The 26,891-nt window shown below is 37.6% G+C and overlaps 1 protein-coding gene across 5 annotated transcripts; it reads left to right on the top strand.

Annotated features, from left to right (window-relative positions):
* Nucleotides 1-5,412: 5,412 nt before the first annotated feature.
* On the top strand, nt 5,413-25,458 carry LOC128222459 (uncharacterized). Of its 5 annotated transcripts, XM_052931469.1 has the most exons (8): nt 5,426-5,614; nt 5,832-5,908; nt 16,260-16,387; nt 17,327-17,445; nt 20,240-20,306; nt 22,218-22,395; nt 23,815-23,923; nt 25,223-25,458. In XM_052931469.1, the coding sequence occupies exons 3-8, from the start codon at nt 16,264-16,266 to the stop codon at nt 25,394-25,396; spliced, it is 771 nt and encodes a 256-aa protein (XP_052787429.1). In that variant the 5' UTR covers nt 5,426-5,614; nt 5,832-5,908; nt 16,260-16,263; the 3' UTR covers nt 25,397-25,458. The 5 variants fall into 5 exon arrangements, with proteins under 5 accessions (XP_052787427.1, XP_052787429.1, XP_052787428.1 ...); XM_052931468.1 differs by lacking the exons at nt 5,426-5,614; nt 5,832-5,908 and adding an exon at nt 15,033-15,109; XM_052931471.1 differs by lacking the exons at nt 5,426-5,614; nt 5,832-5,908 and adding an exon at nt 15,281-15,395.
* The last annotated feature ends 1,433 nt before the right edge of the window (nt 25,459-26,891 follow it).

Below are 26,891 nucleotides of genomic sequence, written 5' to 3'. Positions count from 1 at the left end.
TAGATTGTAACATAGTCATCTGAAGGGTTTTATTGTCTGTCATGTCTTTGTTTCTATGTCTTTTTCTATGACTTCATATGTGAGTTCTCATTTCATCTCATTACCCCTCATTTAACGATCTGCATGCATTTCCTTTATCTAATTTATTGCACTGTGACCGTTTTTAACAACCGTTTCGGTTCTTGGGCACGCCTGCGCAGTTCATATGTTTACATCGGATAGGCGTGAGCTCTCCCTTTTACAAAGACAATAAATGTCCTTATAATCATATATATTGTGTGTACAGGTTAGTGAAGTATTGAGGAAATGTTCTAATTATAAAAATAGTACACAGAAATTAAATAACCCATACAAAATAATGCAATATTAAAACTTTCATTTTTCATTGTTTCGGTCAGCCTTTTCTGGCCTGGTCAGCCTTTTCCCTCTCTCTGTATATATCTATATATATATATATATGGTCGGCGCTCTCGTCAGCCTTTTAGCACGACCCTGATGACGTCACAGCACAGAGGACCAATGAGAATTGGAAACTCCCTCCAATTTTAGCGATATGGAATTCCTCCTACAGTGAAGTATTGAGGAAATGTATAATGTGAAAGAGACGTCACTAAGCGTCAAGTTGTTTACTTATACGGAAAATGAGTGAAACGAGTAGTTTGATATATTTTTGGTGAAAATCGACCGGAGATAAAGGCTTGAAAGGGGTTTGAGCGTTTCCGTGAGCGGACAGAAATCAGCTGATCAGGACTTCCGGAGATTTGTAAACAAAGTCAAGGACGACATACTGGTTTGCTGGCTAAAGTTTCATTTTGAAGACTTTCGAAGGTAAAAACTTTATTTTATCCAATTTTAAAATAAAACCTGAATATTTAACACAACGATTGATATATGGAAAATGGCTGGTAAAAGAAAGACAAATAAAAAGAAAACAAGTAAACAAAAATCACCCTCGCCTGTGAGTTCTGTTTCTGTAAAGAGTGAAACTAACCAAAACACAATTTGTTGTGCCTGTAGAAGCGTAGAGCCTCATGAACAAATCAAACCCTGGATCCAGTGTGACGTTTGTAATTCTTGGTGGCACTCGGAATGTTCTTTTCTGAGGGTGGATGATTTGAAGAAAATAGACATATAGGATCTCACACGAGTAGTCATTTAATACAAGATTTTATTAAACGAGTTCATGAAATTTGTTAGTTAGCGAGCGTCTGGCGAGCTTACTAACAACTTTCATGGACGAGTTTAATAAAAAATATTGTATAAAATGATAACGAGTGTCAGATCTTTTTTTATCACATGCTTAAAACGGTGTTTGTATGACCGATTTAGTTCCACTTTCTGAACCCATTATTTGACAGCCAAAGCACTCAGAGTGGAATGTCAACGATGCGCCATATAAATAGTTCCATATGAAAATGACAAAAATAGCTAGAAGTTATCAAGTTTTAATTGTTATAAAGCGCTTAACAAGTCACCAATATGAAAATGTGTAGTAAAATATCCAACAACATGAATAATGAACAATTTTAACCAAAAAACTATAAGTACACAATTTGATGACGTCACACCGAGAGTACATGCATTTACTACGCGGTTTATATGACATACATCGGTTTGTCAAGTTTTACTTTGTGCACGGATTTAAAAGTTATTCGCTGTCGCTTTCTACGATGATTTTGCAGCTTTTCTTAGTGTACATGGAGTTTCATAACATGCAGATGATTACGGCGAAGCCTTACTCTGTACTGCGTGGATGTTGATGTTGTAAAAGTTCCACCAAGATTGTTTCCAGAGAACATAATGTTCTAGCCGTCATGAGAGAAGGAAGATAAGGAGAACCCTGTGCTGCAGAATTCGTATTTCTGTTTTTGGTAACTGACAGCTGATTAAACTGGCAAGAAAATGGCATTGATTGCATATTGACTGTGTTTGTCAAGATGGAGATGTTTGAAATATTCTTGTGCTATTTGTCATTATTGTGGCTGCATTTGTTGACTGACTGGATATTTCTTCATTATTGAGGTAAGTATTTGCTTGCGTTTAAACCATTTTGTTTACAAACAATGCGGAGGGATATCTAGGGACGGTGTGATTAGTCTAGCCAATATAATTGTCTGATATGTTATCTTACACGGGTGTAAGATAAAAATATTCGTAATGGGTATATTGCATGGAAAACAAGGGTAGGCATGTGATAAAATGTATTATTAAACATTCCCCCAGGGATACTCAAAAACCCTTGCCAATACTAATTGTTGAGTGTTTCTCCTATGAAGATCAGCAGAAACTTTTTTAAAGCAAGATCACAATAGAGAAGAAACACATTGTAGTGCAAGCATACCGGACCAAGCGTAACATTTCAACAAGGTGTTACCAGTGTCAAGAATTTGGGCATATAGTGGCAATCTGCAACAAGGACTTATACTGTGAGAACTGTGCAGTATCTCATACAGAAAACTGTAAGAGGAATTGAAAGTGTAAAACCTGTTCCGGGGATCACGCAGCTAGCTACAGAAAGTGCCCAGAATTTTTTGACTTGTATGATAGATTGAAAAAAAGAAACAAGCACCAATTCATAAAGCATTCTCACAAAAAGGAATATGATGAAAAATACAAAAGATATTCAACTCTATAGAGTTTTAATACTCTCTTTTCTTTGTATTGTTGTACTTGAACATATGAAAATAGCACATGCAAATATAATATCTATAAACACATCATTTGGCTTTATTGAAAATGCAGTTAAAGCCAAGGAAATACAAATATTAGCCCTGTTAGAAATTTGGCACCCAGGAAACAACATTAAAGAATCAGTAAAAAGGAAGTGGCACTGGATGAAAGAAGAATAAACCAGGAGGTGGTGTCTTATGATTGACAAAAGTCTGAAAATATTTGAGATAAAAGATCTGAGATCATGTGATGTTGAGGCAGTTTGGGCCGAAGTATATACAAACAAGACTTCATTTATTGTTGGATCCATATACATTCCACCAGAAAAGAATCAAATGATTCACAAACTGTTCGAAATCATAAATGTAATTGACAAATATGGAAAACTTCTTATATTGCTAGATGACTTCAATTTTCATCGTCAATACTGGCATGACAAAACCAATAACAACTTAAGAAGGACTTGACATGATTGTTCACAAAGGAAAAGTTTAGTAGTGCTGAAAAACCACATGCCAACAAGAAAAGACCACATCAATGACTTGTCTATTGTATCACCCAAGCTCCAAGATTTCAAATTGGAAAGGTCAAGAAGTATACCTGAACTCTGACCATAACCTTGTCTTGAAATGTGTTGACAAGACAATAAAAACAAAAAGTGGTACGCACATATAACAAAGGATACTGGTGTCATGACCTGACTGAAGCTAGTTTGAATTACAGAAAGGCAAAAAGAAAATATCAAAAAAGAGCTGATCCGGCTAACAAGCAAGAGGTGGTGAATGAGCGGAATAAATTTAAAGAAACAGTTCAGCAGGCTCAGAGAAAATACATCGATGTGTCAACTTGGAACTGCCACGAGAGTGCAAATGAAGCGGTCAAAAACACTAATGAAGACATGAAGAGTATTACCAACAGGTGTCAAGAGGCACTCGAGAAATTGAGATTATTTAAGACAAGAAATTGTTGGGTATTATAATAGATGATAAAGTTGGATTTGAAAAGCATGTACAAGAAAGAGATGCATCTGGTTTTAAAACACTCAGATCACTAGATAGATTCTTGGAAGGCAACAAATGATGCAGCCAGTCAACTTACATGAAGTTAAACAGGTCATTGGTCCTCCCATGGATTATGGATTTTGGTGCTCAGGTACTTGCGACTGTGCCAGAAATGAAATTAAAGCCATTAGAAGGGGTCCAGAGAGGAGCTATGTTGAAGGCAAGTGGCTGCATACATTCCACTAGTACAGAGACACCTGAAATTATAACAAACACTCTACTTCTAAACATACACATTAAAAGAAAACAGGCAGAGGAGGCAGTTCGGATATCAAAAAAGGGGCCAGATGATCCACTAAAGGAGGACTTCAACAGATGGTTTAACCACAGAGGAACCAAGAGAGAAAAAACATCATGTTTCTTAATGCTTATGGGTAGGTTCGAAGAATTTAGGGGCCACATCGAGTTCAGTGACATTGAAAAGGAGTTTGAGTACAGCGAATTCTTCATCGGGTTATCAAGAACAATGGAGAAAATTACATTGGAAGAATTTAAAAAGAGAGTAAGGATAACCAAGTAGTAAACATCAACAAAATACTTGAAGAATGTAAAGAAGACATGCTGATGTTCACTGATGGGTCGACTTTAGGCAATCCCGGACCTACAGGGGCAGGGGCAGTTATCTATGTGGATGGCTACAATTCAGCACCAATACAGATGAAAAAACTGTATTAAAGTTGAGTAATAACTCTGCCGGGGAGATAGTTGGAATAGAGACGGCCCTTGCATTTGCCAGCAAACTAACCAGCATTAACAGCATTGACATCGATAACTTCACAAACTGTCAAGCAGCAATAAGGTCAGCGATTTCAAAAGAAATTCCAGAAGAAGACAAAAATAGAAACACTACTCAAAATTAAAACTGCAGTTGCTACTCTAGAAGAAAGAGAAAATAAAATTACTATACACTGGGTACCTGGCCATAATAATGTTGTTGGAAACGAACTAGCCGATCGCCTGGCCAAAGAAGCTGCCAGAGAAGCCCAAAACACAGAAGAGATAGCATTACAAGAGAAATGGGATGTTATAAGGCAAATGAAAGAAACTTTCAAGCACAGATGGGAAAGTCAGTATGCACGCTCAGAAAAGGCAGAAAAACTCCAGGACATATTTTCAATACCAGGAAGGAGGAACTGCATAAGAGACAGAAACATAAATACTTTTAGTTTTATCAACCAGTTTCTGAGTGGACATAGCCATCTCAAAACCATTGAGCAAAGATTACAGACAGTAACGACCGAAACTGTAATACTTCCTGAAATAGTGGACCACTACATATTTCAATGTAAAAGATTTGTAGAGGCCAGAAATTCCTTAGAAAGAAGAACGGAAGAGCACCTGAATTGCTTTGGTATAGACTGTGGGGTAATCACATTGGCCGTCCTTGCAGGAGAGATAAAAGACATTTCTGTGGAAGCGAAAGAAGCTTTTGTCGCGTCATTGGCACTCTATTTGACGGAAACGAAAAGGATATAATAATAATAATAATAATAATAATAATAATAATAATAATAATAATAATAATAAAAATATTAAAAAATAGACTAAAACAACTTTCTACATTAAGTGACGTTTACAAAAAACTAATAAGTAGCAAGAGTTAAAGTACAATGAGGAGTAGTACAATGAGATGATAACGGTGTATCGATTCGTCAAAGTACAACGTGGACATCGGCGACAACAAGCCAAAAATTCGATAAAACAACAACAACAACAGTGTAGAGTGGTGTACAATCTGTTCTTTGATTTTGGATATTTAAACGAGTTTTCGCAGGTGTAAAAGGCCTAATTAATTAAATATCTAGAGATACCATCAAACTTAACTGAGTTCAGTACATGACAACCTTCGAAATCTTCATTTCTTCAGATTTACAACTATACCGGTAATTCGGATGATTTGTTAACATTGTGAAATTTGACAGCTGGCATCTTCAGAGAACATTTATAACATTGAGTTGAGTTCAACTATATATAAGACAGTATTCAGGAAAGTGTTTATTTTTGTTTCATGTCATAAATTATTTATTTGTTATTTGGAAATTGTATGTAATGCATTGTTTTTTTTGTGTAAGTCATTAATTGTGTTGTTTATTTTTTTAGTTTGTGGCATCTAGATTTTTGTGTGGTTCAAACAGTCTGAGGACCCCAGTGCACAGTAACCTGATCGTGGGACTCTGGTATGTTCATTCGGTTGCAGTAACATTAAGGTGTTTGGTGAGCTAACAAACATCATCCTACAGTTTAATATTAACCTCTTTTTTTCTGAGAACTTTCATTTCTTTATATTATATTTTTCTTGAAATAGACATAAATATAGTTGTCGCTTCCAAATAAGCTGTTGTGAAGGATTTCTTTTTTTATAAGTGTGAAGGTGAAAATAAATCATTTCAGCATTTAGTGGAACAATCACATTATACAATGGAACTGTATATGTTGTGTGTTTCACTTGAATTAAAACGGGCATTTGAAAGTTTGAAGATATTTTTGAAGAATGGTTAGATTTTGCTGTGTGGCGGAAAGGTATTTGTTTGAATTTGACTGAGCGATTCATTGATTAAATATTTGACAGAACATATTGTTGTGAATTTATTGTATTAATAATATTGAAAAAACAATAAAAATGTGTTGGTGATATTTGATTTTATGAAGTTTAAAAATACATCGCAAGAGGTAATACCAGGTAAATTTGTGTCATTTTTTTAATTGTAATGTGAAGAGTAGATTAAATCAGCAATGAAATACCCATGAGTATTTAACTGTTTTGAACTGTTTAGATAGTAAAAGAGATTTATTATTTGTTATAAAATAAAACTTATTTATGTGTTTGTATGGTGCCACATACAGGGCAACTTGAATTGAATAGAACGGTTGAATTGTTCAGATATTTCATTACTCCCGGCTTTGCAAAATAATTTCATATATTACACATCTCCCTTCTTCGACCATTACATGGTTAACCAAATATCATTTATTACACACTTCCCCACTCTTTTGAAATATTAATTTTTCTGCATTAAGTTGTTACATTCGTCACTGATCTGTTATAATGGATGGAGACTTTAGTAAGAGAGATGGTGATGATAACATGGACGATTGTCTAGACCGAGTTATCCAGGCTGGATACTTGGTGGAAACTGAAGGTCAGCAACCTAGGCTGAGTAGAGGTCAGGGTGGTTTATCACAGCAGCTTGGCACACCGACACCGATAAGGGAGTATCGCCTTTTACAGATACAAACGCGAGCTCGAGCAGAATGCGATATTTCCTGTGCTGATCGTTGACACTCCTTATACTGACGCTGTACCGTTTGTTATTTGTACGAATGTGATCAGTTACTTCAAAGGTGTAGAAGGATCAGAACAACACGTAATATTGCCTGGAAGAAAGCTTTTTCAGCTATATCAAACCTACATGCAGTTCCAGTGAAAGCTTTGATTGACACGCCAGTTACTCTGCAGTAGCATGAAACCAGAGTTATAACCGGCCTAGTGAGAGGTGTTGGCGAAATGATGCATGGAGGCACTGAAGGTGTGGACAACAATAACACTGTGAATGTTTGCCCTCGATTGGTGAAGGTAAACCCAGACCGTACTTACTCCAAAGTACGGGTTCGGATCTTCAACATGACAGTTAGGCCAGTGAAGAACATGCCCAAGGTTACTAATTGTAAGTTGCAGGAGGAGGATGTTGTAAGGACTGTAGATCCGTTCGAGAGCTCAAATACATCTCAGCAGGAAAGTCAATCTGCTTCGAGGATATCGGAATTTCTACGCCATCTGATTCTATTCCAAAAGATCGTAAAACTGAGGCCAGGCAATTCCTTGAGGGATGAAAGAGTATACTTTCCACAGGTCCGACTGACTTTGAAAGTACAAACCTGGATGAGCATTAAATTAATCTTACAAATCTGTGGTTCTGGTGAGAAAAAAAGGATAACCCTCTTCGCTTCTGTTTTGACTTTCGCAAGTTGAATTCGCGTACTAAACCAGACGCGTATGCCCTACCTCGTATAGACGAGACTATTGACTCTCTATCTGGCTCTCGTTATTTCAGCAAGTTGGATTTACGGTCAGGGTATTGGCAAGTGGCAATGAAGGAGGCCGACAAGGAGAAGACATATGTTGGTCCAATAGGCTTTTATGAGTGTAATAGAACTTACCAATGCACCTGCGACATTTCAGAGAATGATTGAGAGGTGCATGGGAGAACTACACTTGCGCCAGTGTGTGATATATCTAGATGATATTTTCTCGAAGACTCTCGATAAGCATTTTGAGCGACAGCAGGCAGTTTTTGAACGTTTGAAGGAAGCTGGGCTAAACTCAAGGGTTCGAAATGTGAGTTCTTTCTTCCGAAGGTAAAATACCTAGGTCATGTGGTAAGTAAATCTGGCGTTGAAACTGATCCGGAGAAAGTCCGCGCTCTGAATGAATGGTCAGTTCCTAACAATATAAAGGAACTGCGCAGTTTTCTGGGATATGCTGGATATTTTTTTGCGTTTTGTTCCTGGCGTATCACAGATCTCAAAGGTTCTCAACGACTTACTCATCGGTCACCCAACCATCAAGCGGTCGAAGGCGTCTAAAACTAAGCGCGACATTGCACCTTGGGTCTGGGGTCCTGAACAGCAGTATTCGTTTGACAAGCTAATTGGTCTTTTTACGTCCCTACATGTACTTGCATATGCAGATTTCAGTCGCCCTTTCATTTAAACACCGATGCTAGCACTTCCGGTCTTGTAGAAGTGTTGAATCAAGTGCAGGACGTTGGGAAGGAACGAGTTGTAGCTGACACTAGTCACGAGTTTTACGCCCAAACGAACGCAACTACCCTGCTCCCAAACTAGAGTTTCTGGCACTGAAGTGGCATTGTTGGTTAAGTTCAATGACTACCTGTATGGTAACTTCTTCAGAGTTCGCACGGACAACAACCCACTTACATATGTATTGTCCACCGCAAAGTTGGACGCAACTTCACACAGTTGGCTCGCAGCCTTGTCGTCATACAATTTCAGTTTGCAGTACAGGCCAGGTCGTTCAAATATTGATGCTGACTTCTTGTCACGCATACCAGAGAAGGAATCTGTCGCTTTAACGATGCAGTTAAGGCAATTTTTCAGGCCTCTGCAATATCACCTGAGACCTCACCTGCATTTGAGTGTATCAACTTGGAACAGCATGTTGATAAGTCGCCTTCTAGTGAAGCATTTTGTGGCATAGATTGAAAGCTGTAACAATCTAAAGATCTTACCATTTCAAGGGTATTAAATATTATTTCAGCCGGACATAAGCCAACCAAACGCCAATATGCGTTAGAACCGGAACCTGTGCGGAGATACTTGCGAGAGTGGCAGAAATTATATTTAAAGAACGGTGTCTTGCGCCGCCGGGATAGTGTTGCCAAGATGTTAATCAACTTGTTCTTCCAGAGGCGTTTCATGACATGTTTTTCTCTGGTTTACACGACCATGTTGGACATCAAGGTGTGGGTCGCATATTTTCTCTTCAAATCCAGATTGCTTTGGCCTGAGATAGACGATTTTGTGGAGACACGTGTTCGGAGATGCCCTCGTTGTATTCGTCGAAAAAAACCCGGCTTCTAATGCCGCCGGTCCTGTACCTATTCATTCCTCTTGTCCCCTTGAGCTCGTTTGCATGGACCTTCTAACTCTTGAGATGTCGTCTGGTGGGTATGAGAACATCCTCGTTATTACAGACCATTTCACCAATTTGCTCCGTCGGTGCCGACAAAGAATCAGATGGCCAATGTGTTATTTGACACGTTTATTTGTCATTATAGCTTTCCCAACAGATTGCATAGTGATCAGGGGAGGAATTTTGACGAGTCAGTTATTAAAGAGTTGTGCCGCCATGCAAATGTAGAAAAGTCTCGTACGACGCCCTATCATTCTCAAGGTAACGGGATGCCGGAACGAATTAACCGGACTCTCTTGAACATGTTGGGTACGCTGGAGGAGATGAAGGCGAATTGGAAGGCGTTTGTGCCAACGCTGGTTCATGCCTATAACTCAACCCGCCATGAAACATCCGGATTTACTCCCAATTACCTCATGTTTGGTAGACTTCCCCGTTTAGCTATAGATGCATTTTCTGGGAGTTGAACCAGACACCTCGTCTCGGAAGAAGAGCTCATCAAAGTATGTGGATGGCTTGAAGAGAAGGTTATCGTTGGCCTACCAAGTGGCATGCAGTGAGGCACGATAGCAGACTAAGCGTCACAAGAAACGGTATGATCTTCGGGCCCGGAATATACGTTTGGAAGAAGGTGACAGAGTTCTTGTTAAGAACGTTGGTATGCAAGGAAAGTGTAAGCTAGCAGATAAGTGGGGTCGTGATGTGTACATAGTTGAGTCTCAGCCTAATTCTGACATTCCTATTTTTCAGGTTTACCAGAGTGTTAAAATGAGAGACGGCGTCTACTACATATGAGTTTACTGCTACCATTCCTCCCATTGAAAGAACCTCATTGTTCGACAGCGGAAGGGGTTGCGGATCAAAATAAGCAGTCAGATACCACAGTCAGTCCTGAGAATGTTCCTGGAGACACAGACCCCACTGAAGAGTATGTTATTCCAGCGCATTGACAGAGCACCATCCCATTAAGACCAGATTCTCAACCCTTTGTTCATCCCTGGCCTAAGAGGACGAGACAGAAACCCTCGTGGACAACCTCCGATTGGAGAACATAACTGTAATGAATGTCAGTGATTGAAAACTATTTTCACAGTGCATATAGTGGTTCTTTATTTGTTTGTGTTATACTGTTGTTGTTTGTTTTTCATTTATATTGCATTAATATATATGAAGATCATCTATGTACTGTGTTTATGTATCACAATAGCACTTTGTAAACAACTGCATTAAAACTTATTTGTAGTCAGTGGTTTTATTCTTTGAGCTGGTTATTTTTCTGTTTTTCTGGTAAGGAATTCCATATTGTTTGCTGTTGAAGCCTAAATGTTTTGGACTCGGAACACATAAATAGGCTCATTCCAACGTTTTTCAATGAAAAAATTGTTTGGATGTTAATCATCCTTGATTGTGCTTTGGTTACCCAATCACAAATGGTGTATTTTCAGTAAATGTACTTTTAAGAGGTACAACTGTGATTTCACCTGATTTTCAGTGTTGAACGTGCATGAATTGAGGGTGACCTGTTTTTGAACGTCTAATGACATTCAAAGACAGTAGTGTTGCTATAAACCGTTTGGTTTAAATACCCACTAATGTACGATAGGCTTAGTAAAGAATCACACTGAACTTTTGAACAGTAAATCGATTATTTAGCTTGCGTATTAAAACTGAGGATTAACGTCCCCCAAATTTGCGGAGCTCGAAGTCATCGCTTTGAAGAATTACTATATTTTAAGCCCTAATTTAAGTTTTTGTCACGATGGATAATCCATAGCTATTTATTTGCGGTTTAATGTAGTCACAGCAGGTTACCAATTTTGTTCGTGTATTCTTTCATTAATTGCCAGTTATCGATGTGTTCAAAGATATATCAGGACTAATATATATTTGAATTTCAAGAGGGACGGATCCAGAAAAGGACGTTTGAGGGGACGTATCTTCTTATTACCTAAGTTATAACAAAGAAAATAACACACTTATATATATTTTGCCGATGAAATTGCAAATTGGCAATCACTAAGTACTAGAATTTGTCACGAAGCATTTCAATGTTCGACTGTCACTATTCCGATAAACAACCCCTGCGCCAGATTTAGCGTTGACAATTTGATTTTAACATATTTATTCAACATATCTATATTGTGGCTCAAATATACACCTGACGTGTTCAACGAATGCACGTTTTATTGAAAAAAAATTATGTTATGAGCGAATGTCTCTTTTATTATGACGTTGTGTATATTTTGACTGTCTCTGTAATTATTTGACCATGATACCGTTACACACACTGAAAAGTTGATGTCTTTTAAATTTTAAACACACTGAAAAGTAAACATTCGGCTGCTATGGGCTATATCATAATTAACATTGTATAATGAAAAAAGTTCTCATTATATTCTATTGCAATTACACATAACATTCCTTTACATACAATACAATTGCATATGCAGGTTGTACACCGAGTACGTCAAGAGGAAGTATGACGAGGCAATTGTTGTGTTTGATGGTTATGAGGGCACATCTACGAAGGACATGACGCACCAGAGACGAGCATGTGGAAGGACTGGAGCAACCGTGACTTTTGATGAGGATATGCCTGTTACCATGAAGAAAGAAGAGTTCCTCGCAAACAGCACAAACAAGCAGCAGTTCATTAACATGCTCAGTGGTCATCTGCAGAAGAATACCTGTCAGACTTTTCATGCCCCAGGTGATGCTGATCTCCTCATAGTACAGAAAGCAGTGGAGTCTGCCACCACAAGAAACACTGTGCTCATTGGTGATGATACAGATCTGCTCATACTCCTCATCTACCATACCAACCTCGATACACATGACCTCTTATTCAAACCTGAGCCAGCTACGACATCCCGCCTCTATGGCATTGGTAAAGGAGCTGCCATAAAAAAATTAATAACCAGTAATGTCTTCCGTCTGCAAGCTACAGTGTTTGGCACATCGTCAGCATCCACTGCAGATGTCGTGGCAGCAGGTGAGAATGCTTTGGTGTGTTTGTACAATGGGAAGCCTGGGGAGGGACTCAACTCACTACGGTACAATCGTTTTTGTGAGAAGGTGGCAACTAGCTCTTCTTATGTTCAGTTACAAAGCCTACCACCTACATCAGCAGCAGCAAAATATCATAGTCTCCGAGTGTACTACCAAGTGCAGCAGTGGAAGGGTACCGTTAATAATCTTTTGCCACAAGACTGGGGATGGAAAGAGAGTGATGGGTTGCTTTTCCCTGTCCAAACTGACTTACCACCAGCATCACAGGAACTCCTGCAGGTCATCAGATGCAGCTGCAAGACAGATTGCAGCAACCTGAGGTGCACATGCAAGAAGCATAACATTGAGTGCTCTGTTGTATGTAGCAACTGCAAAGGATCAGGGTGTGCTAATTCATTTCAGGAAACTGAATGTGAGAACAGTGAATTTGACGATCATGAAAACAGTGACTAAGCAAGCAGACAATGTTGTCCTACTATAAAGTAAAACTGATTTTTTCTTAATATTGAAAAATATTGTTTTCAAAACAAACAACTTTTTATCATTATAAATTATTATTGTGTTGAACATCAATGAACATATGTCAGGTCATTGTAAGTGGAAAGTCTTATCTGGGGTGGTATTTATTATTCAACTTAAGTAAATCTTATGGTCATACATGATTGACTTCATTCACTATATTGGTCAGTTATAAATAGCAAGTAATCCAATTAGCTACATCGTTCTTAGATCCATTTAAGATTAATATAGAATACCCCTGATGGCAATGTTCATTTCACTAATAAACCCATACCATTTTCCTATGCTAATATGTGTTTAGCTATTAAAATATTGTTAGAAAGTCGTTAAATAACCTATTATAAAGTAGTAAAAACTGGTACCAGAGTAGGATTAAGAAACATTATTTTTTAATACTTTCCACCACTTGGATTCCTTAGGACTTTTTTTTTGGTTATATATGACACTTTTATGAGTAATAAACTCTTGTCAGATATTCTGTTGCAATTTGTGGTAGGTTTAGCCCTTATTTGTCACAAAATGACTGTACTACTTCACCCCAACTCTTATCAAGTCTGAAGATCATGCACATTTCTATATTCGCATCCACAAATTTGGACATAGGTCCCGATTTGTGACCATTAAACTAATGGTAGTTCAGATAAGAACCAAAACTATGTCAGCCACGCGCCGAAGACTGCTTTAAGCTGTTTGATCCACACTTAAGCTGGTTATGCTATCATGGCATTTGAGGTGGCATAAACTATTCAATTTCTGGTGGTCCCTTGTGATGGTATAGATAGAGAAGACACACGTATTATTTTTTATCTCGTTTCAACGACTTAAGCATCTTATTTAAACGACTTAGTATCTAGCATAAACAACTTACGTGTCCCGTTAAAGATACGTAGTTTTCGATTTAGTTTCTCGTTAAAACGACTAAGTATCTCGTTTAAACGACTTCCGAATCCCGTTAAAGATACTTAGGTTTCGACTTATTTTCTCGTTAAAACGAGTTACGAATCTCGTGAAAATAACAGATGTGTCAACTCTAAGCCACCGTATCTCAGTATAATGTCTGCCCGTTTGAAGGTACGGATTGCTGATTATTAATAAGTAATTACCCTAACATTAATTATAGATGAATGAATAAGCTATGCACGTTCTATGTTTTTATAACTAAAATAAGTCATTGAGTGACCTCTGAAGTCATAGTTCAATTACTAAATAATATGTGTTAGTTATAAAATACTATTATTATGCTGAATAAGTCTAATCTCTATACATACATTGTTTGATAAATATAATAATATCACTTGTATGTGGTCACCAGAAATCAGAAATCTAAAGGGATCGTGTGATTGGTTAGTTCACGACCGATTTCAGTTGAAATAATAAAAACTGCCGTACCTTCATCTTTGGGCATTCAGTCATTTATTTTTGCATACTTGCTGTACCTCTACTCAATCTAATACTACTTAAACTACTTCTACATCAACCACGATGACAAAAAAACAACATCTACTCAATCTAATACTACTTCAACTCCTTCTACAACAACCACGATGACAAAAAAACATCTACTCAATATAATACTACTTCAACTACTTCTACAACAACCACGATGACAAAAAAACATCTACTCAATCTAATACTACTTCAACTACTTCTACAACAACCACGATGACAACAACATCTACTCAATCTAATACTACTTCAACTACTTCTACAACAACCACGATGACAAAGAACATCTACTCAATCTAATACTACTTCAACTCCTTCTACAACAACCACGACGACAAAAACATCTACAACTCTAATACTCCCACTACCAATTATTTTAATATTTCTGCTGATACAACTATATCTACCATACTTCCAGTATACAATACACATATCTTCAGGCGGTGTAGGGGGTAAACATCCTGTATATCGGAGGTTTGTGTGGGGGTCTATCTAGACATTACTCTATTGGAGGATATTGTTTTGTTTCATTGGCTTTTAAACTTGTTTTCAACTCTACTGCTACTGTTACTGCTGCTGCTGCTGCTGCTGCTGCTGCTGCTGCTGCTGCTGCTATTGCTACTGCTGCTGCTACTTCTACTACTACTACTAATAGCTTATACAACTTACTAGTACCAATTATATGACAAATGCACCATACACTCAACTTCAGACAGTGGAGGGGGATCAACATTTCATATCCCGGGGATAGGTATGTATTATTATTCTATGTATTATTCTTTGAGAGGGAAGTATGTTTTGTTACACTACCATTCAAACGTACCATTTCTTTTAATGGCTCAATGTAATGGCAAACCTATTTGACATCATATTCCTTAACAATGAGGCCTGACTTGACCAAGCTGCAAATGTATAACCACGACATTGACAGATAAGGAGCTTTCGTCACACCTTTTCATGTATAGTTGAACTTGATCATTTTATAAACCGACTCGCAGGCTTGTAGTTGTACAGACCAGAGTGGATTGTTTTTCATTGTAAATATTCTTATTTTCTTTATATAATACATTTAGATTTGCCTGAGATTAATTTCCTTAATTTCTAAAAGTGGTCGGGTTTTTCAGATAAAAATTTCTGCACGGGTAATCATTTTCTGCTTGAAACTTGAAGTCATTTTCAAATGGAAATTATTTGTTTATTTGGTATAGCATTTTACTTTATTTTGTTCCTTTTGACGTGAATTTTAACGCATATTGGTTTACAGAATATAGGAAATGTATAATGGTCTGAATTTAGAATTGGTGATTAGCCGCTTTCAAAAGCGACGGTGCGGTATATATGATAAATTGTGCTTGTTATGATGCTGCTTCTATTTTTGGTTTTGCAAATATTGATTAATGTCGGGACAAATGTGAGGTCATGGCCATAAAAACTAGTAAAAGACCTCCAGTAGACCCGTGTTCCAGTGGATTCGTGTTTCACTGACCGCTTTAAGGCGGTTTTCCAAACCTTGCCTTGTGCATTCCAACGGGGATTACTTTTGAATGCTCGACTACTGGGTTTGTGCCTGTAGTTTTCAATGTATAACATAATGAAATCCCTGACTGATCTCTCTGGGGCCCGCCCTAAAAATGACTAGGCAACTGTTGAGATGTCTTGCTGTTGAGTTTTACTTTCGTTGATAGCATGTTGGTATTTCGGCATTGTTTTCGCCGTCGCGCAATATTACTCCCACCCCCCAAAAATACACATGCGTTAATTGTCATATTAATGCAATAGTTTATTATAAAATGCGTGTACCTTGCGAATCCATACCTGCATAAAGTGTTAACCTGTATAAAACGACCAGTGTGGCCGTAAACATTGGGTGGCTGTTTAACGCCTGTTTGATTGTATTTTAGAGACATGTTTGCGGTCATCCTTTTTCTGACCTTGGCGGCTTTGACCAGGGCTGACATCACTGGTCAGCATCCTGCGTCTGGGACGTGCCTGTGTGTGACGGGAACCAACGTCAACGCCAGAGCAAGTGGTAAGCTTCCCTCAAATACTCTCCTAGGACCATGTTCACAAATGCGCTCTGAAAGTCTAAGTCCAGGCCATAGTTCTCAATAAATACGCATAACAAGTTGATGTTATTTATTTCATTAAGCCAAATGCTTATACACAAGTACTTCATTTCCCATAGCAAAAGTAGTCTTTTATATGATAATCATAAAAACAAAACCTTTCAAAGTCTCATAACTCTTTTAAATGAGGAAATTACACTAATTTTACCAAATAATAAGTGAGTTTACCTGTGTCTAGTTATAAGGAATTTATGCTTATTCGAGAAATTCTACCAGATTCAAACTCCGAGGAGTATTTTAAAGTGACAGATTATATCATAATCATTTCCCATACTCTGTGTAAGCAAAACAACAACCAACTTGATGATTGAGTAGAAATATGACGGTAAGCCAGATCGATGTTTATGATTAGGATTTGAACAAATGTCAGCAGGTCCATAATACTTCCAGTTTGTCGTGGCGACGGTAAGCCAGATCGAGTGCTTTAGCATGTTTATGATTAGGATTTGAACAAATGTCAGCAGGTTGATAATACTTCCAGATTGTCGTGGCGACGGTAAGCCAGATCGAGTGCTTTAGCATGTTTATGATTAGGATTTGAACAAATGTCAGCAGGTCCATAATACTTCCAGTTTGTCGTGGCGACGGCATGCCTGATCGAGTGCTTTGGCATGTTTATGATTAGGATTTGAACAAATGTCAGCAGGTCCATAATACTTCCAGTTTGTCGTGGCGACGGCATGCCTGATCGAGTGCTTTAGCATGTTTATGATTAGGATTTGAACAAATGTCAGCAGGTTGATAATACTTCCAGTTTGTCGTGACGACGGTAGGCAAGATTGCGTGCTTCTACCTAAATATGAGATATTTTAACAGGTACATAATACTTCAAATACTTCCAGGCCACATATCAGCTTCTGTCGTGGCGACGGTCAGCAAGCCCGAGTGCTACAAGTTCCATGGAGGAGTCCTTACAGCCGACCATTATACATGGTACCAACTGCAGGCCGTCAACGGACATGTAAGTGATGTTTAATTATCGATGTTACATGTATATAAGGTACAAGCTACTGAACGTGAACGATGATGGATACAGTAAAACTGGGAGGCCGTCAACGGACATGTAAGTGATGTTTAATTATCGATGTTACATGTATATAAGGTACAAGCTACTGAACATGAACGATGATGGATACAGTAAAACTGGCAGGCCGTCAACGGACATGTAAGTGATGTTTAATTATCGATGTTACATGTATATAAGTTACAAGCTACTGAACGTGAACGATGATGGATACAGTAAAACTGGGAGGCCGTCAACGGACATGTAAGTGATGTTTAATTATCGATGTTACATGTATATAAGGTACAAGCTACTGAACATGAACGATGATGGATACAGTAAAACTGGGAGGCCGTCAACGGACATGTAAGTGATGTTTAATTATCGATGTTATGTGTATATAAGGTACAAGCTACTGAACATGAACGATGATGGATACAGTAAAACTGGGAGGCCGTCAACGGACATGTACGTGATGTTTAATTATCGATGTTATGTGTATATAAGGTACAAGCTACTGAACATGAACGATGATGGATACAGTAAAACTGGGAGGCCGTCAACGGACATGTACGTGATGTTTAATTATCGATGTTATGTGTATATAAGTTACAAGCTACTGAACGTGAACGATGATGGATACAGTTAAACTGGGAGGCCGTCAACGGACATGTAAGTGATGTTTAATTATCGATGTTACATGTATATAAGGTACAAGCTACTGAACATGAACGATGATGGATACAGTTAAACTGGGAGGCCGTCAACGGACATGTAAGTGATGTTTAATTATCGATGTTATGTGTATATAAGGTACAAGCTACTGAACGTGAACGATGATGGATACAGTAAAACTGGGAGGCCGTCAACGGACATGTACGTGATGTTTAATTATCGATGTTACATGTATATAAGGTACAAGCTACTGAACGTGAACGATGATGGATACAGTAAAACTGGCAGGCCGTCAACGGGCATGTAAGTGATGTTTAATTATCGATGTTACATGTATATAAGGTACAAGCTACTGAACATGAACGATGATGGATACAGTAAAACTGGGAGGCCGTCAACGGACATGTACGTGATGTTTAATTATCGATGTTATGAGTATATAAGGTACAAGCTACTGAACATGAACGATGATGGATACAGTAAAACTGGGAGGCCGTCAACGGACATGTACGTGATGTTTAATTATCGATGTTATGAGTATATAAGTTACAAGCTACTGAACATGAACGATGATGGATACAGTAAAACTGGGAGGCCGTCAACGGACATGTAAGTGATGTTTAATTATCGATGTTACATGTATATAAGGTACAAGCTACTGAACGTGAACGATGATGGATACAGTAAAACTGGGAGGCCGTCAACGGGCATGTAAGTGATGTTTAATTATCGATGTTACATGTATATAAGTTACAAGCTACTGAACGTGAACGATGATGGATACAGTAAAACTGGCAGGCCGTCAACGGACATGTAAGTGATGTTTAATTATCGATGTTACATGTATATAAGGTACAAGCTACTGAACGTGAACGATGATGGATACAGTTAAACTGGGAGGCCGTCAACGGACATGTAAGTGATGTTTAATTATCGATGTTACATGTATATAAGGTACAAGCTACTGAACGTGAACGATGATGGATACAGTAAAACTGGGAGGCCGTCAACGGACATGTACGTGATGTTTAATTATCGATGTTATGAGTATATAAGTTACAAGCTACTGAACATGAACGATGATGGATACAGTAAAACTGGGAGGCCGTCAACGGACATGTAAGTGATGTTTAATTATCGATGTTACATGTATATAAGGTACAAGCTACTGAACGTGAACGATGATGGATACAGTTAAACTGGGAGGCCGTCAACGGACATGTAAGTGATGTTTAATTATCGATGTTACATGTATATAAGGTACAAGCTACTGAACGTGAACGATGATGGATACAGTTAAACTGTGATCGTCCGAACGGGAGATCGTTCGAGAACTGGCGTTCCAATATCACGAAAATACTTAAGTCAAATCTCAAACTCAGTCTCAACACATTTTATCACATAGCATTAAAATTTATTAAAAATCATATATGTTTTTTAGCAGTTTTATAAGCGCATTCTATCACAGAATATACTGATAAAAGCCTTTGGTCGAATTCCAAAGTAAACATTTGCTACAGCCAAAAAATGTATTTGAGTACAATTCTATACTTTTTATAAAATACTCAAGTATAATTTTTGTTCTAGAATTAGTTTTCTTTGTTTTCTTTAAATAAATGACAAAATCTTTTTATCAAAACATTCTATAAGGAAAAACGTTTTCAATAAGTATACAACTTTCAAGATTTTGAAGAATATTACGCTATTATATGGTGAAATGAGTTGAGACTGAGTTTGAGATTTGACTTAAGTATTTTTGTGATATTGGGGCCTGGCGTTCGGTTGAGGACTATGCTTTGTCTCGACCATTATTCCTTTTAAATTTATAAAAAATATACTGACGATGGATCGAAACCTAAATAAGTCGAGGCCCCGAGCACAATTGCGTGTTCCAAAATAAACAAACAATTTCCTGGTATTTAAATGTTTGCAAGTTGAAGTGCGAGATGAAAGGAAATTTGATAAGGTGTAAATAAAAAACGATTATCACCGTTTGCGCTTGACCGCTATTACTTGAGAAGATAATGGTGAGTTGTATACCGTAAATGAACCAATACTTGTGTAACGTATATTACAGAACCCATGGGTTGTTGGAACATATCTGAGCATTGGAGCTGCCAACCAGTGCTCTGGGACTTCTACAGGTAAAAATGCTAAAACGTATAGACAAGTACTAGTATGCTATCATGCATTTCGGATACCTTTTGAGCTGAGTTATATTTCCAATTAATATAATGCTTAGGCCTAAAAAAAATATGTCCGTTTCAGGTAACCCGACCCTACCTATAAAAATACGCCGACCCTAACTATTTTTTTTCCGTTTCTACCTACTTACTAAATAAAATAATGCATTTATGGAAAATATCAGTTACTGATTACAAGACTGTAACCGTTTATTTAATAGCAGAAAGCGCAAAAATATTAAATGTTTGGTGAATGCTAAAAGATTTACTGTTGTCTACTATAGTCTCATCAGGTTGAAAAACCGTGTTTAGTGCTCATTTCTTTCAAATCAAACTCGTTATCCTTCATAAAAACCATTGTTTTGTACATTTATTCATCCCTTTTGGAATATTTAAACAATATTATTAATTGCGGTAAATCTTCTTTAAGCAGCGTAAGGATTACCCCAATATTTATTATTGAAACGGGACCCTAGGATATCGGTCTTAGAAAGGGACTGTCTCACAGATTTGCACCAAAAAAAAGAAGTTTTTTTTCTGTAACGAACCTCAGGACAATTATCTAATAGAATAATTGTAATGTCATAATTGTACAAAAAGTACCAAAATGTAAAAAAAAAAGATTGTGTCGGAGAACGGGTTCGAACCTGCATCGCTAAAATTGGTGTACAACGTCTTCCTTACTGAGCTATCAAGGCTTATTCTCAACGAGTGACATAATTAAGCTATAAACTTACCTCGGTAATGTCACGTGATAACACCGACTAGCCAATCACGCATAAGGAATGATTTCTAACTGGTAGACATATCCATTAACTTTTTTTAAAGGAAAAATACGAAATAACTGCTAAACTTAAATAAATTGAAAACTATGTGGTACTTCAATTAGTAAGTTTCAATGCATTGTACACATCGATGCCAAGTTTATGTCATTTTTCTGCATTTTTTTGCTATTTCATTATCTGTGAGACAGTCCCTTTAATTGGATATAAGAACGATGTAGCTAATCGGATTACTGGTTATTAATTACTGACCAACAGAGTGAATGAAGTCAATGATGTATGACCATGAGATTAACTTAGGTTGAATATTGAATAAAACCCCTTGTCACTTGTCGAAGTTATATGTTGGATTATACAACCATAATTTTTACATATACTGACAAAATACGACCCTTCGTATGTTAAGTGACGGGTTGAACGAAAACCAAGGCCGTGTTAACGACTGAGAAATTTTGAGAAATTTAATAGTCGCAATTGTTCACCAATCGTTCAGAAACTTGATTACAAAAACTAGGGACAATTATTTTTTATCGATGTCTGCTTTTGTTAAATCATGCAAAGCTAAACCCAACACATTCTGAAAAAAGTTCGACATCATACATTATTAAATAAACAATACAAAGGAAACTTCAGAGACAAGGCGAGAAGCCAAACAATTAACGAAGTACCTGTTCAGTGACACGAGGCTTGGGCCTAACATATATAAATACAAGAGACCTACCAAGTTCAGTAATCACTTGAGAATATTTATGAAGCATGAATACACATAACATAATTGTTTTATATAGAAACGGATGGTATAAATTCTGAACCGGAAAAAAGTCTAAAAAAACAACAAGTAAAATCACTCATTGATTTTAACAATTATTTGTATGTATTGTACACATATTGAAAAATGCTTCATAAAGGGGATTATATTTGATTAGTTTTATGCAATTGAAACAATGATAATGTATAGAAATATTTCGAAAAACGATCGGAAATCGACGTTAAATATAATTTTGGAGAAGTGAAATCAACTTATAACTCGAGATAAAAGTTTCGACATATAGAGTGTCGACAGTTTTAATCAATTTCGACATTACTTTAGGAGGTTCAGGGTCCTGCTCCTCTGCAGCGGCGAGGGCAGACGCATGTAAGATTCTTCAACTGGCTAACTCTGGAGCTATTGGCATCGCTAAAAACCACGTGTCCGGTATGCATGACACCGCTTACGCCTATAACAATATTCAGGACACGTGCAATGGTCACGCTGCGGCACGCTCACAGTAAGTCCTCACACTAAAAGTTTTACACTAAATATAGTTTTAACAATCCATATTTTCTTTAGTGCCCCGGCTAGCCCAAAATAACAGGGCGGGGCATCATGCATTTCAAGCATCCTGCTGCCTCTTTACTACACCCTGCTGTGCCCTTTTGATTGACAGAGTCATTTTTCAAAAAGAAGTATGGCAATAATGAATAAATATAATTTTGACTCTAAAGTAAAGATGACACACTATTAGTATTGAAAGAAGTTACAACACATAAACAATAATAATTGCACATTTGCCCTTGCAAAGCGCCCAATTTAAGCTCATTCGATGTGGCCTTTCTGACCTAGCTCGTTGCCCTTTTCAAATCCTTGTTGGGCAATGCAATATTTGTATGTATGTCCTTACCATGTGTTATCTTTGTGTAATTATTTAATTGAAGTGAGCGTTCGTTTATTGGATCATTGGTTTTCGTATGTTCTTCATCTGTGTGTTGCCTGTCTAATAGTTTTTGATATATCATTTGATTGTTTATACGATATTTGTTATTTAGATTTCACCGCCACCTTGAATTGATGATACTTGTTTGTTACAATAATATATCGTTGTTATGTCATTTAGTGGGCACTGAAATCTCAGTTCCAAAACATTGGTAACATTTTTAAAACATCTTTATCATCTAAGAATTGTGATTCAGTATATCAACTTTATTCCACTCATTCGGAACTCCTCGGCCATTTTTTTTTATCGAAAACAACCTCAAATGTATGCCGTTACATCAGTTAAAGCAGTTCGTAATTTTTGAATTATATCATTAATTAAATGTACTGTTTTAGAGTTGTATTTATTGATCTAAGTTTAAATTGATTGCCAGTGAAGTGTATTATTGCAAACATAATAAATATTTTCAAGAGTAAACTAAGCGTTCTACTTGCAGCGGACTTAAACGTACCACTTTTATGGTATGAAAACCGTCCAAATACATCCGAGGTTGTTTTCGATAAAAAATGGCCGAGGAGCTCCGAATGTAACATTACGTTAAGGTTATACACTACTGATTAATTCCCCTATACATTTCAATGCAAACAGGCACATCTTCAGATGAGAAAATAAGCTATTTTTAGGGTTTCAAGTATATGAAAATTAAATCTGAAGTAGAATTCTCATTCTTAAATATACATCCCTTACTTTGCATATACATGTAATTATAACGTACCCTAACTACTGGGACGCATACATAAAACGCTATCTACACTTAGACCTTGTCTCACAAAATAGCCAGTCGCGTAACAAACTAAATATTCAGCTACCAAGACTCAGGATGTACATGCAGAGCTCCTGTTTACATGGACAGTTTGTCTCAATGACATCGTTCTTAAATATATATATCATTGCCTTACAATAACTATAACATGTAATGTTCTAAATATTCAGTTACCAGGACGCAGGCTGCGCATGTAGAGCTCCTGGAGGGACAGTTTGCCTCAATGACGGCCTTCTTAAATACATCATTGCCATGCACGACCACTTTGGTTACATCCATGTAAGTTTTTTTTATTTTAATAACGGCCATGCGCCTATCAATGTTTAAATCACAGGACAAGGGGCGGGCACACAATTGCAAACTTTGTTGTCTAAATTACATTTCTGGAGCACGGACATTTGCCACAATCCCTGTGCCCGTTTTACTAACATCTTGAGCATGAATTTGGGACTTAGACTAAGAAGAACACAGTTTTAAATGCCATCTTTTTAACATGTTTATGTTTATAGTATTACAGAGTTTAATACCTCGGATTTCGGGGTGGGTTGGTGGGTACTCATAAAATAATTAAACTAGATAGGATTTTAACGTATTTTCTTTGTGTGGTGTAATAATATGAGCTTTTGCGTAACAAATCTTCCTGTATTCTCATTTTCTTTCAAATGATAGATACACGAGCTGGTAGGAGGTTTATTATGCTTTTACTCCCGAAAGCTCCAGAGACACAGTACTTAACTAATAATATCTGTCATGTGTATCCGTTCCGTATAGAAAAATCCGACCTGAGGGCACCTGCGTTGCCAGGTAACGAGGCTTGCCGAGTTAGTGGCCACGCAGCGTGTCCGAGGGTCGGATTTTTCTATCCGGAACGGAAACACATGGTTGATATTTTTTCTATCACACCTTAAATTACATTCTTTTGTGAAAAAAAATACACGAAAAAGCGCATTTTTGTACATTTCCCCAAAAAGCGCGTGCGATGATGTTTACTGACGTCATGACGCGCAGTATTTTTTATTCACTGCATAGTCAAAAAGTTCCTTCAGTATCGCGTCTTTTAAGGGTTATTTTGTTTTGATTTGAAGGTAGAATTTTGTAAAGTTAATGTTTATGGAATTCATCTATTGAATATTATAATAATGGTTACATAGAGTGTAAAATAAAAGAAATGAAAAGTATTACGTCACAGCGCGTGACTCATCTGGCTTGGGGGGATGCCAGATAGAGTTTTCCAGCACGGCTGAATTCACCGGAAATGCCTATAGGGTGTGCGAGAAATGTTTGTATGCGTTGTATGATGTATGATGTAGCAATAGGAGCGACCGCTTAAAAATGTTATTAATGCAACATTAGATCACGTGATACACAAAAAGGTCACTTGATCGGTCATTTTAATGATGTATTACACATGTGTATCACGTGATATTTTTGTTGTATACGTCATCAATACTTCAGAAACGTGGTACACAAAAATGCCACATGATCGGGCATTTTAATGATGTATTACACATGTATATCACGTGACATTCTTGTTGCATACGATCACCAGGCAAATCTTCATTGTCTTTTAAATTATAGATAAACGAGCTGGCAGGAGGATGCCACAGCTGCCACTCTCAACATTACCAGGGCACGGCGGTTGACCTACACAACCCCGCCGGTCAATCAGCTTACATGGTCAGCCACTGCCTTTCCCTTGGAGGAGGATTCGCTCAGGACGAAGGGAACCACGTGCATTGTGATTTCCGCTAATTGAAACCTTGCATGTTCGTAAAAGGTGTTGAGAATTAAACGAACCAACTCTTCTGTTTAAAGCCTTAAATAGTTTATGAATACATGTACAAAAACAAAAACAATCCCTCCCAAAATGCGGTGGAAACAAATCTATAGTACAGATCTTTATGTATCGTTTCGAAATTAGTAAAATTGGTCTGGCGGCAAAGGTGTCCGCCGCTATCCTGAAGGGTTGTCACTCCAATCCTCGCCAGATATTTTCTCATGGCCTCTCAATATGGACCCCAGTACACCAGTACCGATTTATTTTCAGGACACGGACTACTCCAAAGTGATTCTATTTAATTGTTCTTACAACCAAATTCATAAGAAAATACCATCCATTTAAATGATACTTTACCAAATATAACCTGATGTGAATGATGTGTTCTAACATGGGCATCGTCCTTGTACAAGTTATATCCTTTGTAAAATAGTTAACGTACCTTACAATGATAAATATATATGCTTTTGTTCGACTAAGTTATGAAATATTGATTGCACAGACAGTGCCCCGACAGAGCCCCAATGTTGGTTTTCTTGACTTTCAAATATTCATGCTTTGTTGTATTGCAATAGAATTTGAACAAATAGATTCAGCTCAGTTTTAAAAGTGAAAAGGCTCATTTAGTTGACATTGGGCGATAAGCTATCATGTTTCGCCACATTTGAGATAAAAGAAATATGTATAAACTAAACTGTTATTCCCGAGGAGGTCGACGGGGCATTTTATTTAAACAAAAACGACCCGGTTTTAGTAGGGAGCGAAACCACGCGGTACAGCCAAGAAAAGATAGGGTCTCATACTATGCATCAGTCAATTGTAACCACGGCCCCCGAGGTCCGGGGAATAGCCGGGACTTTGACTTTCAGTCTAGTCAAGCCCGGGTAAAATCCCCGTCCTTCGGGGACGAACTGCTGGTAAAATCCCCGCCAAATGCACCCGCACCCCAGGGACCCTAGGTAAGGCCCATTCCCCGCAATTTTTGGCGCGAAGACAAAACCACCGCATTCACCCGGCACTGCGGGGCCATCTGGAAGGTAAAAATACGGCCCATTTCCCCGGCTTTCCCCGGTATACCCCGAATCTCGGGGGCCGTGGTTACAATTGACTGGTGCACAGCAAGTTGACGGAAACTTAAACCCTCATTGAAAACATTGGTTGAATCACGTGATAATGTCAATCAACCAATATATCTTCAATCTTTTGTTTTACATCTAGTTAGGAACGATTTTCAAAATAATATGAGCATATATAATACCTTTTCGAAGCAAAACATTTGCACAATTATGGATACATCATGGCAATGGCAGTACTCTGACTTGTCACAGTGATAAATGGGTTTTGGGTTCACCAGTAAAGTTTCATTTCTCTCCTTTTCTATTTAAACATAGACACTTATGTTTCATATCTTAACAAACGGGAAACCATAACAGAATAAGCGCCAATAATAAGTACTTGTTCTTGAGTGGG

Source organism: Mya arenaria, chromosome 16 (assembly GCF_026914265.1).
Source record: "Mya arenaria isolate MELC-2E11 chromosome 16, ASM2691426v1".
NCBI classification, from domain to species: domain Eukaryota; kingdom Metazoa; phylum Mollusca; class Bivalvia; order Myida; family Myidae; genus Mya; species Mya arenaria.
Note: the sequence above shows the minus strand (reverse complement) of the source record. Positions and strands in the feature narration are given on the sequence as shown.